Source organism: Bombus vancouverensis, unplaced genomic scaffold (genome assembly GCF_051014615.1).
Source record: "Bombus vancouverensis nearcticus unplaced genomic scaffold, iyBomVanc1_principal scaffold0034, whole genome shotgun sequence".
Classification (NCBI taxonomy): Eukaryota; Metazoa; Arthropoda; class Insecta; order Hymenoptera; family Apidae; genus Bombus; species Bombus vancouverensis.
Genome location: NW_027468925.1, coordinates 1,858 through 21,543, shown reverse-complemented (window position 1 = coordinate 21,543; position 19,686 = coordinate 1,858). Strand labels below are relative to the sequence as shown.

At 33.4% G+C, this 19,686-nt stretch overlaps 2 protein-coding genes across 5 annotated transcripts; one reads left to right on the top strand and one right to left on the bottom strand.

Annotated features, from left to right (window-relative positions):
• The first annotated feature begins 3,490 nt into the window (after positions 1 to 3,490).
• On the top strand, positions 3,491 to 7,660 carry LOC143304424 (uncharacterized). Of its 4 annotated transcripts, XM_076626884.1 has the most exons (5): positions 3,703 to 4,693; positions 5,012 to 6,061; positions 6,382 to 6,775; positions 6,848 to 6,915; positions 7,280 to 7,660. In XM_076626884.1, the coding sequence occupies exons 3-5, from the start codon at positions 6,731 to 6,733 to the stop codon at positions 7,374 to 7,376; spliced, it is 210 nt and encodes a 69-aa protein (XP_076482999.1). In that variant the 5' UTR covers positions 3,703 to 4,693; positions 5,012 to 6,061; positions 6,382 to 6,730; the 3' UTR covers positions 7,377 to 7,660. The 4 variants fall into 4 exon arrangements, 3 of the variants coding, with proteins under 3 accessions (XP_076482998.1, XP_076482999.1, XP_076483000.1); XM_076626885.1 differs by lacking the exon at positions 6,382 to 6,775 and having other exon boundaries at positions 4,101 to 4,693; positions 5,012 to 5,113; XR_013061113.1 differs by having other exon boundaries at positions 4,103 to 4,693; positions 5,012 to 5,113; positions 6,382 to 6,915.
• Positions 7,661 to 12,651: 4,991 nt separating this feature from the next.
• Positions 12,652 to 14,676, bottom strand: LOC117162469 (uncharacterized). The gene is made up of 5 exons (XM_076626866.1): positions 14,323 to 14,676; positions 13,666 to 14,097; positions 13,291 to 13,581; positions 13,117 to 13,207; positions 12,652 to 13,043 (listed from the first exon to the last, which is right to left on the bottom strand). Exons 1-4 carry the CDS (start codon positions 14,659 to 14,661, stop codon positions 13,184 to 13,186), a joined length of 1,086 nt encoding a protein of 361 aa, XP_076482981.1. The 5' UTR covers positions 14,662 to 14,676; the 3' UTR covers positions 12,652 to 13,043; positions 13,117 to 13,183.
• Between the last annotated feature and the right edge of the window lie 5,010 nt (positions 14,677 to 19,686).

The following is a 19,686-nucleotide window of genomic DNA, read 5'->3' as shown; positions in this document are numbered from 1 at the left end:
TAGCAAAGTAGTAGCAAAAGTAGCAAATGTAACAAGAAATCTGGATAACAGTCTAAACTACAGCCTTAAACAGAGATCTCCGAGTATATAACGAACTTGATACCATCGCTAGTTATCCGTTGAAAGCTTCGAGGTTCGTAGCATTGGTGCCAAGTTGCGTGATTTATTACCATCGATAAACCACCTTTTTTAAACATGCTGGCTGTCGAACGCGCGCGGACATCGATATCATTGACCGAGTTTCCCTGTTCCGCAGGTCTCTAACCCTTTTGAAGATCGTGGCTACATAATGGAAAAGAGTACCGACGGCACTGACCGAGTCCCTTTGCCTTTGCTTTCCTCTCACTTTTTGCTTAACCAGATCTTTCACGTTGAACGAAGCGGCAGTCGATAGGTTGATTTTAATAATCAGACTTCTCTTCCTCTCTCTCTCTCTCTCTCCCTTTCACTCAGCTTTGGCACGTTGAAGCTCGGTTATCGCGCCTGGATTGTAAGCGCCCTCCTCCTCCTCCTCCACCTCCACAAAAAAAATGCGTCCGATTATTCGATGTAGGAAAGTAAGAGAGATAAAAAAAATGTACTTCTATTATCGATAATTGACAAGAGAGATCTTTTTCTCACAGTCTAAAAGATATTCGATGCTGAATCGGTTAATATAATTTCTGCCTTTCCACTTCCTCAACCCGATCGAGCGTTCGCTTGACTGTAAAAAATTTCATTTTCAATTCGATTAATTTTATTTATCGATCGTTATCAACGATAGAGTCGTACGCGTGTTTTAAGAACGAACGAAGAAAGAACGTTTTAAGGAACGATATTACTTCGATATTCACGATATCGATATCAATAATTTTCACTTTTCGTTATTAATTTCCCAACTATTTCAAATGACACCGTATAATTCGCAAAAATATCGATCGTCTTGCAACAACAAAGCGTCGATCCCTTCGTTTTTTCTCCCCTTTCTCGTAAAAAAAATCTTCAAAGTATCAAACGGGCATATACTCGTTGGTTAAATACACAAAAATTCAAATCTTTCGTTTACGAATTTCGTAACGTTCTATGCAGTTTCGTTCACACTGCGAAAAGTGCCAAGATCTTCGGGCAATCGTTTTCATTACCTATTTTACGATGCCCTTTTCGTCGCATTGCGACCACCGTCACCATTATTTGATCGTCGAACGACTTTAAAACGAATCGATCTCACATTATCTTCCAATGGAAAGGCTTTCTTACAGCCTCATACCCGTCACATAGCCACCAAACAGTTCCATTATCGATGATTCTCACGGTCGATCATCGACGATCAACGGTTCGTTCGAGCGTAATAGCTGCACATAGCCACTGTCGTCGAGTTCGTGTCCGGACGACCTTGATCTCGGCCGTCGTCGATTCAGCCTACGTATCGTATCGATGGGAAAAAGAAAAACGAAAAGGCGCGGATAGAAAACGCGAGTGAAACGATAACACACGGTAGCAGTGACGTTACCGCGTCGGTAAGCACGAAATCGATAAATTGTGACGAATCGATCGAGTATCGGATGGATTAAAAATCGAAGAATTTGCCACGGGTCTCCAACCCCTACTGACAGAGTCAGGACACGACCCTTTCCGAACGAGGATGCAGCGAGTCACGATCAGAGAGCAAGTACTCTTACTAACACGGCGACTCGACGACTGGCGCCACGTCGTCGAGCTCATTGGCTCTTTTTCGTGACCCTCCTCTGACGCCCTCCGCCCCTCTCAACCGAGATCTATCTCGTATGCTTTCAGTCTTACCGCGGTGGCTTCGTTCCTTTCCTGTTCGCGACCTGTACGTGCGTGCTCTCTCTATACATTCGCCTGTCTCCTTCTACCCTACCAACCGACCTACGTGACGGCGCGGCGACGCGGCGACGCCGCACCGCAACGCGCTCTCTCCCTCGCGTATTATATCAGCCAAACTTTTTATCCTCCTCGAATTCTGCGCTTTGCACATTTTTCCAGCATTACATATAGATTGAATTAAAAAAGTTGCTTAAAAATTATACCGCTATTACTATACTATGCTATGCTATGCTATGCTATGCTATGCTACGCTACGCTACGCTACGCTACGCTACGCTACGCTATGCTATGCTATGCTATGCTATGCTATGCTATGCTATGCTATGCTATGCTATGCTATGCTATGCTATGCTATGTGGAAATAACATTTTTAAAAACATCTATTTACTTTCTCAATAATATAATTCGCATAGTATAATTCTTAAGGCATTGTAGCGCGAGATTCTTCTGCACTTACGACAGATCTAAAAGCGAAGCGATCCACAGAACGTATATAATATGCAAAAATATCGAAATTATCCAAAGTATACAAATTATTAGATGAAATAATTTTCTATCTAGATTACATCTTTTTAATTATATTCGGCAAAATATACAATGTTATAAATATTCGATATTGCTTATTTTATTATTAATAAGCCCAATAAGCCGAACGAGCTTGAAACCAACATTTTAACTGTTTTATTATGTTTATTTTTAAAATAACATAGAAACAAACTAACTTTAAGTTATAAGATCAAATAAATTATTTTCGAACAATTTTCCACTTTAGTCGACTGCTTCAAACGAGTTATGATAACGAATAATACGGATATTTTCTTCTGCCCATTTCTTTCATTTTTTCCCTTACTCTAGTTAATTGATACTGTACTTGTTACTGTAATAGCAGGTATTATGGTGTTGTTTTTGCGAATATAGTTCTATGTATTAATTAGCCAATTAATATCGGAGAATAATTGGAGATAAGATCGAAATAAGATTGCGCTTCAGGGTATAATTTGTTTAATCTGGAATATAAAAATATTAGATATATGTATGCATACTTGATTTGCAAGTTGCTATTTTGTTAAACATTTTCGTTGCCAATAACAATACGTATATATTAATAATCAGATACTATGTATATTATTATTACTTACTACTTTAGATGCATGATGAACGATAGTTTGGTTTATTCATTGAGTAAGCTCGGTGGTTTAGTTCATATTCTTTACCTTCGGCGTATACAGTTATTGTTTGCACCGAAGGGTGGCGTTAAATACTCCGTCCTAATCAATCGATCCAAGCGTTCAATGACGGCCATTTGATAAAACAATTCTCTCTGCGGTTAAGATATTTTTGCATAAGCATTCTAGTTTCTTTTATACCAATCGTAAGATATCGAAAATCATTTATCTCTCCTAATTAATTCCTTACCTACAGTTAAACTAATAATTTATGATAATTACTCTATTCATTTATATCAATTTATTCATAGAATGTATTCATGGAATCAAGGGAGCAAGTGCAATTTAGATCAAAGCCAACCAGTTTTCATCATCCATTGATGCGTGCTACCATTGGTAAGTCGCATGGTTTCGTTTCTTCGACGATAAGTTCAATGTTCATGTATAATTATTTGGAACCACATGCTGTACCTATTCTAATTGATAAATTTCAATACATACGCCGTGAGACACCGTGGAATGCGTGCGTTTTAGCCTTAATTATTCGTAAGATAGATTAGTCTATGTTAAGAGCATTGTGAGCTCATCGTGTACAATGATACTTATCCATCTTGCAAGGAAAATTAAAATTCTATTCTCTTTTTCTGCCGAAACACGCGTCCATTGATTTTTCCGAAAGATCGCAAACTCGTTCGTTCGTGCCGTGATTTTTATTTGATTTTCCGATTGATTGCAGTTTCTCTTTGGCTTCTGCCTACTTTTAGGGGCACATACAGCGTCAGTAGCTTCATTTTCTTTCTCTCGTCCCAGGTTAGACAAATGTGTCTTTGATGCCGAATGCAAACCAGTGGGGCTACGAATTATCGTACTGTAATATCGTAGAATAGATTTGAATTAGAGATCGGTTGAAATTAGAAAGCACCGTGTACGTCGTCTTTCGTGGTTTGTTTACATCCAAGAGCGCCTAGTAACAGCGACGCGAGAAAGGATAAGCAGTGTCAAAACAGAGGTACGGTTTCATATTTCAAGGAATCGAGAGGCCAAAGTATGTGAGCCGAAAAGTGTGTGTGTGTGAGAGGACGAGAACAAGAGCGAGCACGACCGGGCAGGATTGTATTGGCGAAGAGCAGAGCTAATTGAGTCGTTGAAGAGTAGAGTCGTTAGAGCTTTCGAGTCGTTGAAGAGTAGAGTCGTTAGAGGTTTCGAGTCGTCGAAGAGTAGAGTCGTGAGAATTGATAGAGTTGTAGAGAGAGAGAGTGTGTGTGTTAGATTCGTTGTGACGAGAGTGATCAAATAACTGTAAAGTTATTTGATATAGATACGAGTATTGCATTTAGTTCCGTTAAATAAATATCGTTCTCTGTCCAATTTATATCTGTATATTCAGTTTAATATTAATAAATTGTAAGTAAGCGAAAAAAAATTTCTATCCTTATTTTTCGATCTTACAGTACGATGTTTATAAAGATGGATGTAATCATTGTGTGAGATATAGATATTGCGCGATGTATCCTTTGTTTGAAATTTGGAAAGATTCGTGTAAGATCGTTTTGTGTAGATCGTTTGACTTTCCGTATCTGCTTGTATCTCCGTTATCCTTCCCACTACGCCACTTTGGAAGCTGCTCAGCGAAACTAAGGTGCGACGAGTCCATTCAGTCGTCTTCTTTTCTATCGATAACATGGATCACGTTGCGTCAGGTTTGTAACCTATTCTAACCTATTAGCGGCGTCACTTCTTCATTACTGTCATTACTATATTTTTTACTATCGTTTATATCTCGTTATTAATATCGTTTAATCAATCCACGTTTATTTAACGATTTGTCGAACATTCAGATAATGAAATTAGGTGGTTTTCTGAAATTTTTTGTTTGTATCTCTCTTTAATCGTCTAGTTACAAAATGATACTGTTACTGGTAGCTTGTATCGTAAGCTTTCGTAATAAAATCGTTATTGATCGTTTGATCGTATTTTCATGTAATTATTTTATACATTTCTAGTTTGTTTTTGTGCAGGTTATCGATCGATGGCAGGGATAATATAGAAGTAACAGGAATATTAATATATGGACGCAACGACGATCAACGATCAGTCTGATGAATTTTCATGGAAATCTGGTAACGTTTAATTTATTTTAACTAAGACAGCTGTGTATGAACGGTTCTATTGCCTTTTTATTCGAGCATGGGTAACATTTGATATACAATTTATGTCTACTTTAAAATATACTTGATACATATTTCATAATAGATCGTTTCGTAATTATTTGGAATATTAAAATGAAAGTAAATACGATTAAACAAATCACTTTTTTTCATTCAAATATATGAAATCATTCTCTTATTTCAAACGAACTTGTAACAAATTATTTTATTGTTTCAATGTAATTCATAATGTAGAATCCTTGATAATTTAACGATAGCTTCGTGTAGACAGTTTGAAACATAGAAATCTTAACAATAACAGCTTTAACTATTTCTATAGGTATTGTAACACACTAGGTATTGGTATATCGAATTCAAATTATTTTTCTATATTACGTGAATTTGCTATAGTTTCCGTCATATATTGCAACTTTGTAACTTGTGTCTTTTTCATAGAGGTGGCGCGCAAATAGACTGAAATACTTCAAAGCAAGGCTTCGCGCGCGTTTCTCTAGCATTCTTTAAGCATTCTTTTAGTTGTGAACTTTTGAATTCTTGGAAATATTTTCGGATATTTATAACACGCGACCGTTGTGTGTTAACTATGTTTCGTGTTCTAATAACGAACATTCGTGGTATGATTCTCGCAAATGAAATGATCGATTCCCTATTTCGGTTAGGACAATAGAGGTGGTTATATGAAGTATTACACTGAGATAACGGTTTACAATTCGCACTTTATTCCAACAATTTTGTAGAGAAGATAGTTGAGCTGGTGCGTATAGATAAGTGAAGTAGGTGACTGATCTAAGGGTGGAAACCCGGTCAAGAGATGTCGACTGTTCTAAAGATGGAAAATCAGTAAAGTTCGGTGACGATGCTATTGTCACGTAAAATAACAAAATAAAAAAGGAATTTGAGGTAAAAAAATAAAAAAAGAAAACTTTATTTTTTTTCTAACATCAATACACTTTACAATCTACTTCCGAACTCTAAACGTGACTTTCTAAGACTGACTCTTACGATTTTACTTTCAATCGGATTCGATTACTTTCTTTTGTCATCCCTCAACATCCCTACCGTCCATGCATTTGCTAGGCGTCCGCGATCGTTGCCACGTGCTCTTTCTTCTAGAACCTTCGGTGGAAGGACCGTTGGGATGTTGATGGTTCATTAGGCACTTCAGCGATATACATTGTCGCTGAGTGCCGCCACATCTTTATCTCTATCTCTATCGTCAGTCCGTCGGATTTGAAGTATGCCGGTCGTGACACTATGGCGGAGGAAGGCTAGCGATGGGTGTGTCTAGCGCACGGGACCATCGGATTTGTAGATGACAGTTTTGACTAGGAAAGTGAGGGCAATAGTCATTGCTTCTGATTGGATGAGAAAAAGGTTGGTGGGCAAGGAAATGTTCTAACCGCCCCGGAGAGAAAGTTGCTAGCCGGAGACACCGAACGTGAGAAAAACCAACTTTCCCGTATCATTCCGTAGTAGACAATAAATTTAAGGAACACTTGAAATAAAAGAACTATGAAAATGCCAAGATTTATGGTGGGTCCTGAAGACTATTGAGGGTACGCAGTAACGATGCGTAGACAACTGGCTGTCATGTTGCCCGCGGATTGGGGCCTGGTTTGTGTACAGAGTCACCGGACGTAACATTATGTATTAACGATATAAACGATATCTTATGTTTTGTTGTAGACATATCACAGCTTCAACTTTTCCGTCTTCTTTGGGAATGTTCTAACAGTGGCTCAGAAGCCAAGAACGTAAGTATCTTTACATATCGTACTTTAATTATGTCTATTCTGTATATTTTGTATATTTTGTATATTTTGTATATTTTGTATATTTTGCTTTGAACGCTATTAATTAGGGAATACAATTTGATTAAAAACTTGGGAGGTTAGGATCTTCTCGGGTTATTCTTCTATTAAAATAAAAAGAGTGTTAGTTAAAGTCTTAATATCGAAGTGTAAAACAAATAACTAACATATTTCAGGAATTATTCTAGATTTTAAACTTTCATATCAGAGTTTCAGTTTTTGTACTTATCGAAGTTTATTAGCATTTCAATCTTTATTATTAGCAAAGTTACAAATTCAATAAACTTGCATTTTTCATTATCTCCAGCTTTCCAAATAATCAGCAGTCATTCATCGTGTTTTGTTCTGCTGGGATAGCACGGCAGTTCGATGGCGTAACGCTTCTGTTCCTCTGTTCCTCCTAACGGTGAGTCGCATGCATTTCTGTTCCTCCGGTCACTCAATCGTGTGATAGGATGGAAAGATGCGAATCGGCGTGGGGTTGTATTACGTAGAACTTTTTGCGAGCATAATGACCGCGGATATTTTTTAAACTCGTGAGTAGTAACATTTTTCTCAAATCTTTATTTATTAGTTCAGGATAGGTCTTCTCGCACATCGCGATTATAATAATTAGTTTTTTAATAGTTAGTTGAAACATGTACATTTGAGAATATACTCGTGGTACTTATAAATATGTATATTAATATTCGGTAGAAATAGACAAGTATCGACACGAATATACCTGTGTCACATAAATATGTCGGAGATGAAAGAACACCGGAGCCTTTGGAATTTTGGATAATCCCGCAACATTGTAACCTAGAGTCTACTATAGCTGTAACTGAACAATTGTAGTTATTCAATCCGATTGTAATTGTTCGAGGTTGGTGATAGTGAGCTTGGGCTCGAGGCGACAGTCAGTTGCCGAACGTAGCCGCGGTCACGGGATGAACGCTTTGCCTAACAAAGGTATGGAGTAATTCTATAGCTCTCCTTAAAAGAAATATTCGTGGCGACACGCGACAGTAAACATTCCAACGGTTTCTGTCCCGTGGCTCGCCACACGCAGACCCTATGCTTCGAGTTTTACGTTACGTTTTAGATTATAATGTATATAATATACAAAGGAAATTATAAAAGTGGGGCAAATAACTGGTAATTACACTTAATAAATTAGTTATAGTATACATTAAAAAAATTTTACTTACCTGAAAAACAACATGTCAACTCTAGAAAATAATTTTTAATTTTCGAAATATCAATGTATATGTTTGACATATCAGATCAATATGGCTCCGAAATATGTTACACGGAATTGTTCATTTTCATTTGTTTGTTCCAATAAAAGCGCTAATATCTGGTGAAAAATCCTATGTATTTAGAAATTAACAGAAGTGTTAAGTGAGCTGTTATTTTGCCCGCATCGTATTTCTTACATGTAATGCCTGTTACACGTTTTATCTTTAAAATAGCAAACTCATTATTTACTCGAGATTTATTCCTAGCGCACCAATATTTTTCAATAGAGCGATGCAAAGTTTTACTGTATCTCGGATCATCACAAGTTAAACAAAATCTTGAGGATTCGATTTCACCGGCTCAAAGTGACTTTTGCAGGCAAAAGAAATTGTTCCTCGGATACTTTAATATTTTTTACTAAATTTCATCAAAAATAGAGTTTTATTTGCTAATAGAAGATAACTATGTTTTGGTACTCCTACAGAACAGTATCACAACATTCGCTAAAATTACAAATATTGTACGGTATATTCACTACAAGGCTAATTAAAATAGCTTGTAATCCAACATATAAGAATGCTACTTGCAAAGTATCTTTGCTAGTAACAGTTTAAAGTAGAGAGATATTCCTAAAAAATCATATATTTTATACATATATGTACGTAGTATATACAGTGGATATAACTATCTTTCTGAATTTATAAAATAACAGTATATAATAATAAATAATAATAATAATATAATATAATAATAATAAAAAAATAATATAATAATAAATAAAAATAACATAATAATAATAAATTTATAGAATAACAATATTCCAATATTTATATTTTTCCTTGTTGCAATTTTGTAAACCGTCAAAGCGTTTACAACAGAAATTCCCAGAAGGAATTGAATGCCAAGTTTTCTGTACCATTTGATTCCTTTTCTAATTGTGGTGGCATAAGAAACCATTTGATCGGAATAATCTATACCACACTTTCCTTCGTTATATTCGACAACAGCTAGCGGTTTTAATGTAGCGAACAAGCGAAACGAAAGATCATTCTTGAGACCACCACTTGAGCGATTCGCATTACTAAAATATCGATAGGAGCACCTAGCAGAGAACGCTTGGTACTGCTGTACGCGTGGCCTGACGCAGATTTTTTTGAAAACACGCGTGGCAGTCAATGTGTTAATAAACTATTAAACTACATGTCGTGAAGAAGTATCCCCTTTATGAACATTTATTAATAGCTCTAGAGTTGATAATATTAGCTTGAGGAAGTTCTGTATGTACGTGTAATTGATAGTACTCGCGTACACCTGTGCGTGTAAAACGTTTCAAGTTAATAAAGAGAACATGATACACGTGGAATAGGTATGAATAAAAATTACAAGAAGCCGGAGAATATTATAAAACATATGCCATGATAAAATATAAATTGTAAAGAGTTATAGATCATGTTATTGTATATTAAAATTATGCTTAAAAAGCAGATATTAGCGTAAATATGACGCTGCGATAATTAAATCCAACAATATTGAGAAAAGAACAAATTGAACAATACCTAGAAATAATTTAGAAAAACACTGTTAGATCAATTTCAAATTGGGTTTTCTTTACTCGATGTCAAACTTAACTCTTATTCGTCTTTTGCATAAACTCTTTTCGTGATATGAAACTTTAGAGTTGACATGCTGCTGGTATTAATTGCACACGCAGAATAAGATTTTCCAAATTGAACCGAAACGATTTAGACAGAAAAATGTAATACTTTCAATATTCATAACAATTATTTATGCATTCCGCATATAAACCTACCGAATATTTATTACTTACTTTTAGCTCAAAAATATTTGATATACTACTACCAAGCAAATATTAGATTGAAGAGGAAATCATACATGAAAGATGTCACTTTTTTTAATAAAAAGTTCGTTCTCATCAAAGTTTCTGGCAATTTATTACATACCTGTATACAAAGTGGATTACTTTGTAACACAACTGGAAAGTAACTTTCTTTAGTAATGATTTGCGTAATAAATTACGCAAAAAGTAAAAAGAAGATTATATTTTAAATCATATTCTAAGAATAACTGTATTTTAAACGTGATTTCAAAAGAATTTTGAATTTAAAAATTCGTCAAAAGTACATACGTACTTACTACTTCGACACGATCTAGGCTAATTATGTGTTCTAATGTTTATACATCTTGATAGTAGCTGTATTCAAAGAGCGCGTCGAATCTTTTTATAGTATTTGCCTTTTGATGTATTAAAAGTATCATTAGAGATATTCTTCTTATTATCGCAAATATGTATTGTTCTGCTCATTGCATCGACAAGTGAACGGATTTTAAGCTTCCTATTCTTTTACATCTTCAATATTTCCAGAGTTATTTGTTTTCAGAATAAAAAAATATTAATTCCTGCCACTTTTGAGAGAAATTGTTTAGAAGTGTATCCTGTTTATCTCGAATCGCTCAAATATATCGGGGAAAAAATGAATGATACAAAAATCGAATGACATCGAAAGGGATATACTATTATATTCGTGTGTATTTACTTTGCGTGTATTGTCTTAACATGAAATCTCTTGCGTGTTAAAATATTTCAGTGGATATCTCCATTTTTTGTTACATAATCACGCAGCTGACGTTCAGACATCTCTAAAATACTAGAAACTTGCGTCTTTCGCACCATCCGCTATCGTAATAGAAACTTTCAAATTCGACAGAGCAATACAAAGCACGCGAAAAGTGACTGACCAAAAAAGAACTGAATGTTTTGACGACATTACGAAACTGCAGCCTTGTATTTCAGCAATATCATACCAGCAATAACAAATTTTGAGAAATATCTTTATGTTCTATTCCTGTGGCGTACTTTGGATAACGCTAATCCCGGCGACACACTAAATTTTGAAATCCATACGACTGATTCTACAGAAGCGGGGATTCTACAGCAGCGATTTCGCTTGCACAGTTGTTCATTTAATTTGTGAATTGTAAGAAACCTCAAGTATGTCAGAGGACATAGTGATATTGCTACAAAAGCGACTAGACAAATAGAGAGCTACATGTGATTTTATCGTATTTTTTTAACCCTTTCGCTTCGGCAATCCAGTCCGCCGAAGTACTGTCACTGAACGGAAACGCGCGCCAGAAATACGCACAGTGTGCGTGGCTACTGTATATACGTTTTCCTAAGTCTTAAATAATAATAATTCTTGTAAGAACCGTATACGAAATATCGTTTCACTGTCAATGGATTTAGTAGATTTTTTAGCACGAAACAATATACGATTTTGATGTTGTTTCAAGAACGAGTAACTTAAAGAAGTGATTAATCCAGTATGTCAATAAAATCAAGGGAAAATGTTCTGTCGATAACGAAAAAATATATTAATGACCACAGATAGCATTTGTATATGCATCATTTTTGTCAAATTTTGTCTTCCAAACACAACTTTTTAATATTCCTATTTTATCTACTTTTGCTAAAATACATTAAACACATTTCAATACTAAACTAAAGATCTTTAAACTTAAAAATGACTTTTGCTTATTCCCATGTCACAAACAATTGGCTTTAATAATTATCGATCAATACTCTCTTATTCGTAAGCACATCAGCATATTCGATCCATGCAAATTCACGTAAAATGTTACTACTTCCTGCCTTTCGTTACATGTATCTTAATAAATTGTATCTTATTAAATCTTAATAAATATGAGTCTTAATAAAAAGAAGTTACTTTTTACGTAGACCAAACCTAGTTCTATTATTAAGCGCGTAAGCAGATAAGATGAAGATCAAATAGAGGCAAAGCTAAAAAATAACGACTATATTGCTCGATGTATCACTTTCCAAGGCGATCACACGAATGAATATCTGATGAAAATCTTTTTCGCTATACGACTGCATTTGTTTGTTATATGCTCGCTGGAGACATCGAGAAGGTTCCAATCGTTGTTGCTAGGCAATTTCTGTCAAAAGTTTGTTGTATACTCTTTGGAAACATCGAGAAAGATCCAAACGCCGATACTAGGCAGACTTTTGCAGGCAAAAGAAATTGTTCCTCGGATACTTTAATATTTTTTACTAAATTTCATCAAAAATAGAATTTTATTTGCTAATAGAAGATAACTATGTTTTGGTACCGCCGCTTCGAGCTTTTTACAATCCACTAGCGATAAAAAGTTCGCGTACAAGGTAACTAGCGGGCAAAAGAACGGTATAAAGCATAGAGTATAGAGTATATTAGCGTATCTCGCTTAGCGTAGCTAAGCATAGAGTATCTCGCGAATTATTACACAACAGTGATAATAAGGCAAATCTAATAAAATTTACTTCTCATTAAAAAGTCGTACCAAAACAATTATTTATTAATTGGTTTATTTATTAATTCTTAAGAAGATACATATAAATACGAAAAAATGGTAAAATTTGATTAGTATAATAAAAGTAATATATGCCTATGATCATTCTAAAGTATAAAAAGTGAAATAGTCTTACGTTCATTGGTATATTTTAAGAACACATACATCTTTTAACGATAGTTGCAATGTAACATCATTTTTATATTACACGCAAGGTATGGCAAGTATTCCTGCTCCAAGGCACAATTTGAAATCAACAACATTCAGTTTAACAAATTATAACTTCTATTCGTTTTCCATCATGGAATAACGCGGTGGTGTCTTCCATATTGCACTGGACGTGCGTTGTAATCTACTCCTATCTATATTTTCAAACATTTCAGTTAAATCTGGTGTGCACATTCTTCTATCAAAGAATTTATAGACTGCTTTCTTCGGAATTTATCGTTGCATTGCAAGTTCATTTTCGCGTATGTACGCTAAAATTGATAAAAATTCCAGTACTCCATGCATTATAATGTTTATTAACTCATTAAGTAAAACAACACTTACATTGCGCCTAATGTGGAATTGTACGACTTGGTCTGGCTTCATCGTCCGATGTGTCGTCGTCAGGTCGTCAGGTGGATCTTACTGTTTGGAGCTATATTTTGGATAAAATATCGAATGAATAATAGCTTGTGTTTTTATAACAGAAGAATACTTTGATACTGTTTGTAATGTTACCTGCAATGTCATCATCCGAGTCTCCTTCTTTTGTTTCGCTAATAAGATTTTTTTTGCTTTTTCGACAGATCTTCGTGCCAGTTTTTGAACAATGGCTTTTTCTGAAATTTTTTCTTTTTCAAAGGCCTCGATTCTCCTTCTTACGGGCACATTTTTCTTCATTTCATTTTGAATGTCCTGTTTCGTCATGTTTCTATTAGACATTTCCCTTTCACGGGATGGCTCATCTTCTGCGAATAATTCTTCGAACTCGGTGAGTCCAATCGCTTGATTCAGCTGCTGAACCTCCTCCTGTAGAGTTATTGGCGACCGTGATGTAAATTTAGGTTCATTATTTTTTCCTGTACTACTAGCCAAGTTTCTATTAATTACTACCGTTTCGTTTGATTTTATTGGTGATAAAGGTTCTACAATTGCGGTAGCGTCCATCATCTTCTGCGTATAAGTAGAATTGATGTCCATCGTGGAATTCATAAGAGGAGTAAATTTCTCAAGTGCATCCTCGCACATTGAAGGATCTTCAATATCATTTCTTGCTGATGGAATTACTGTATCATCAATAATATTAGAATATTTACCCTTCGTGTTTTCACTCCGTGAAAAAGTTCTCTTTATATTACTATCTCTTGTTGTCATTGAAGACTTTAATGGTTCAATCCTTTCTGGCTGTATTGCATCTTCTTTTGAAATTGTTTCGCTTAAAACATTCTTTTTTGTTTTACTATGTTTTGTAGGACCTTTTGCGTTTTTTTCATCTGAACTACTTCTAGCACTTTCCTTTTTTTTAGGTCGGCCTCCACGTTTCCTCTAAAAATTTAGAATATATTTAACAACGTTATAGTAGTATTTATATACACAATGTACATACAATTATATAAGCAATTAGATTTTGACGTATTAATTAACCGATATCAAACATTATTGGGTACTACATATAAGGGTTAGTATTGATTAGTAACATAAGATAAGATAAGATTAGTAACATAAGATTAAAAGTATTAAATTTCATCATAATATGACACAAACATTTACATTACTGTCATCATCAAGAGATAGCCTTCGTAATTTTGTAACAAGTGACGTTGACTGCTGCTTTTTAATATTAATTGCAGCTTTTATTGCAGCCTTTCTTTTTGTTCGGTCAATTGTTGTTTCCAGCACATCCCCAGTTTTTACATCTTTATTTTCTGTTTTATCATGTACTGCTGAATCTGTTACTGTATTATCAGTATTGATAATATCATTTTCTGGGATAGTCTCTTTACGGCGACAACCTTTTTCCTTCAAAACTTTCGGCCTCTTTGTAGTTGAAGGGCCAGGGACTGATTTGGTAATCATTTCATTAATCTCCTTCTTTGATCCAGTATCCATATTTAAAATCTACGAATAAATGATATGTATTTAATATATACATTAAACTATACTTTTTAATAATACATACCATAATTTAATATTATGGTTGAAATTATGACGTATATAGCAATTAATACATACACATGTGTTTAGTTCTATTAACTTAGAAGCACATGTAAATTAAAAAAAAATATATATATATATGAAACAATAATAAAATAATGAAGTAACATTGAGAATAGAATCTAGTTTAATTACACATATATACCCTTTTAACAATTCCGTTCTTATAAATTTTATTAAATTTACAGTGAAGCTTACAATTACACTAATGCCAATGAATATTAACGTATGCATTTATTATTACACTAAATAAAAATGAAAGTAATGCAATGAAAAATACAATACACTTTAATGGAAATAAAATAAGTAAATAGCAAAGTATTTATTAATATTATTATATAGCATTATATTATATTATTATAATATTTATTAATATTTACTTACGTTTTACGTTTGCACAAAAACTATAAAATTTTAAATATAAAGAGAGATTTATAACAGAGATAAAGCAAGTCACAGAAATTAGTGTCTTTCAATGGCAAAAATGCGTTAAAGAAAGTGAAACGATAATCTCCGTTCGCGTCACAAGCGGAACTGTGCCGGTTTTGCTCCTTGAAAGTACACGCAGCGGTACATGAGCTAGAGAACATTTCAAATCATGTTGTTGTTTTTTTGCTTCGGAGTATCAAGATCGTTAGGACATACATAATATATTAATAAATAAACTCCGGGCAAAACAATGTCGCCGTTACGTTACCGTCGAACCGTCGAACAAAGACGAATTTGAATTCTCCGACTCTCCCCCGACCTGTTTATACTACACCAGTTTAAACGGACGCAATCGTAAGGAGTTCACGAGAGTTATGGATCAGTATCTACGAGTATCTACCGTCTTTGCGAACATTATCTATAATTATTTATTTAATCATTTGAAAATATACTTGAAGGTTTCAACAACGAGCAATCTTGTCTAATAAATCTCACGATCAACCATCCTCTACACACAAGTCCTCTGAAAACATAATCCTCTAAAACATAATCCTCTGCAAACATAATTATTAAATAAAAATCAAATATATCTTATTTAAATTACTATTAAATGCAATTTAATTATTATATTATTAACTAAGCAAATTTAATTTTAATTTAAAAAAAAATATATATATATAAGCTAAAATTAAGCTTATAGGTTCATACCCTATCGATAAGTTTAAAAAAATTTTTATATAATTAATATATTTAATATACATATATATATACATGATATAATTTTTAATTAAAATTTTATTAAATGTAAATATATTTAAATAAATTATATATATATAATTATATTATATATGTAGTATCGTGGACGAAAGGCCTGGGAAATATCGGGCGAACTATGAACAATGTCGCGAGAGCCGAGGCGCCGTCGGGCCCATCAATGTGTCATCGGTCTTTTCAAGTGCATAGTTTCGTGGAAAAGACCTACGTGACCCTGGCTACGAGCGTCTGCAGAACAAGTGTGCGGTGGGCCTAGGAAAAGGACAACGGAATGCGACAACGGCCAGAGAGTGTCAGTCGAGAAACAGAGCGCGAGTCGAAAAGCAGAGTGCGAGTCGAGAAACAGAGCGCGAGTCGAAAAGCAGAGTGCGAGTCGAGAACGAGAGTGCGAGTCGAGGAGCCGAGTGCGAGTCGAGCGGAGACGGAGGTTGCGAGTGGCGTTGCCGAGAGAGTGTGGATTGCGCTGTTTTCTGTACGTTTGGTGTGAATAGTTCAAGTTAAGCCACAATCGTCTTTTCTGTCTGATTAACATCTCTATTGTCCACTTTTTGTGAACATATTACATCACGATATTACATATATGTATTATTAATAAATATAATATTTATAATATATTAAAATATAATTTTAAAAATAAAAATTTTAATTTTACAAATTAAACATAATTAATATTTTATTAATCTAAATAATCTTATTTCAAATAATAATAATAATAATAATATGATAATTTAAATTATTTATTAAATAATTTTATTAAAATTATATTTATATACATATATATTAAATAAGAATAAATTTTATATCTATTATTAAATATAAATTATTCAAATTTTTATTAAAAAATCTTTTTAAAAATTTATTTTTAATTTATATAATTATTACTAATATTAAATAAATAACAATGTATGTCGCTCTTGTGTGAGTAAGTCTGTGTTCTAAAGCCTAGACCAAGGTAAAGCAAAAACTGGGTAGGTCGAGTTTGCCGCCAAGACACAAAAACGCGGGTGCTCGGCAAAAATAAAATAAGCCGATGAGTCACTGGTCAATAAAATAAACTCGATCATTACAAACGACAATTTTCCCTAACAATAAATAATGTCAATGTTTTGTGTGTATTTATTATACAATTACATTATTTATATAAATGTCTCTTATGGTGTACAATTACATATATTTGAATAATGTAGGAAATATTGCTCTTTTTATTTTTACATTCCAACTGTACGAACAGTTTTGTTTTCCACTATACATACATACATGTATCTTAAATGTTATACATACTTTGCATGTATCATATTTGATGTATGATGTGTTCATAAAGATCTTGTTAAGACAGCTTGTTAAAATTGTACTTACAAATCTAATTGTACTCTACAAAATTGTACATACAATCATATCTATTAATCATTCTTACAAATCCTCTAAAAACATAACGACTTTTCAGTTCAATTTGAATCGTTGCGTTCAACGCCATCAGAGTGTCCTGCATAACGCGGGCATCCGACTAGGTGCTGATACCACATACAAGAACAAGTCGAATATGTGAAATAAAGCTTTTTAGCTTAAGGTCCCGTTTTGAAAAAAATACAGTTTGAACATGTTCGGTTGGCAATTGGCTTATTATTTTTCTCTCAAACAATGCGTTGTGTGAAAAAATTGTATTCCATATTTTTTTGTTATCTACTACTTAATTAAAAATTGATTGTAATAATAATTTATTGACGAATTATTTGAAATATGTTATCATGGTGTATATCCTGTGGAATTGACAAAACATACCTTTATGATTTTGTGAATCGATACGAGTAACAATAAATTTAAATTTGACGAATCAAAAAATTAAATATTTTAATTCTTATTTTATTATTCTAAAACAAAGTAGTCTACAGATATTTTTAACACTTCTACCCTTACGTGTCACACGTTATTAAAGTATACCATTGATACTGACACGTATATACGTTCGTTAAAAATATAAATTGGTACAAATCATTAGAAATACAATTTTCCAACTTGGTATCTTTCTTCGAAGATGGAGAATTCCAAATATTTTATTCCCATTTGTATTACTACGTAATTACAATTATATACTAATATATAATACGCGAGATATTGAACAGAAATAATAGAACCTTTCATTTGCAGTCACACAGCCATGTTATGTTTGTCTGACCAAATATGTATTAATCATGTGCAGAAATTACTGACGTCAAACTAATATTTCTATGCTGTTGTGATACATTAGGTAATCAATTGCTTAGTCGAATCAGTTTGCCAAAGCCAACCATTGGAATAAGTAATTAGTTTTGTTGATTAAGAGCAAATTTAATTCGTATATTTACTCATTTTTGCACCATGTTACTATTTCTATTCACAATATAAAACTGTTATTCTATCGCATTGTTATTGCTACAATGTGGTTTCATCATTTCGTTCTGTTCATATTCATTTGAATAGCGAGAATTTTCAGAGATAAATACAGACGTATAAACAATAACACAGATTACAACGATAAAAATTGAATATCATGGGATTTATGGAAACGAAAGAAATGTTTTCGCATGCGAAATTATATTATTGTATATATGGTAGCTTTTATGTTATCATAAATATGACTGTTCTAGAAATATGAATTCTCTCTTTATTTCTGTCACGACATATGTACAGTGTTTATTTGTGTATTAACTATTCCGATAAATAAAAAGATTTATTACATGATTTTACAAAATTTGTTAAAATTGATTAAGAAGTTACTTTCAAGAAGTAATATTTACATAATTGTAAATTGAACCCTATGTTTAACAAAATTAGGCATTCTTAAGTATTTGTTATTGTAAATTACTATTATGCTTCGCCAAGTGTGATTGGCTATTTCTGGAACACAGCGTCCATCGATGTCTTCAATGAAAGAACATAAGTTTAATAACCTAACTTATCGACGAAATAAATCCCTGGCCCCCGGGTACCGTTGGCGTCTGCCACTACCACGCCGCTTTTTCCCAGAAGCGACCTGGTGTCCGTGCGGATTTCCTCCACGTTAATAAAAAAAAAAAAGTGGGAAAAATAATACGCCAAAAAGGTGTACGTTATAAGGTTCGCCGTGTGCGAAATTATGTCGTTTGACGAATATTCGATGGTTAGCCGCAAAGAAAATTATAACGCAATACTTGGAAATATCTTGTTTACGGATGAGAGCGATTCTTCCGATAGCAATATTCTCGATCGTCAGACTGCCAAGATTTAGGCTTGTGAAAGTTCTCACATTATGATACAATGATACAGAGATTCAAGCAGGCTCGAGCAAGTTTGATTTATTATTATATTATTTATATATATATATATACATATATATATATATGTATATATGTATATATGTATATATATATATACATGTATATATATATATTTTATATATATATATATATATGTCGGGTTAACATTAGGATTTAAGGCGCGTAACGATTCTTCGTTTGAATTAGCCATTGTTTTACAAAACAGAGAGTATATTTACACGAATAAACAAGGTTTTACAAATATTATGAATAATGAATTTTTATAAATGATATGATTGATTAACAAATGATAAATTAAATTATTAATTAGATTAAAGAATAATAAGTTTTATCGAACAATAAGAAACGAATAATATATCTTACGATTTACTAATTTAACGAATAATGAAAATTAACGATTGATAAATTTACAAATATTGAATTT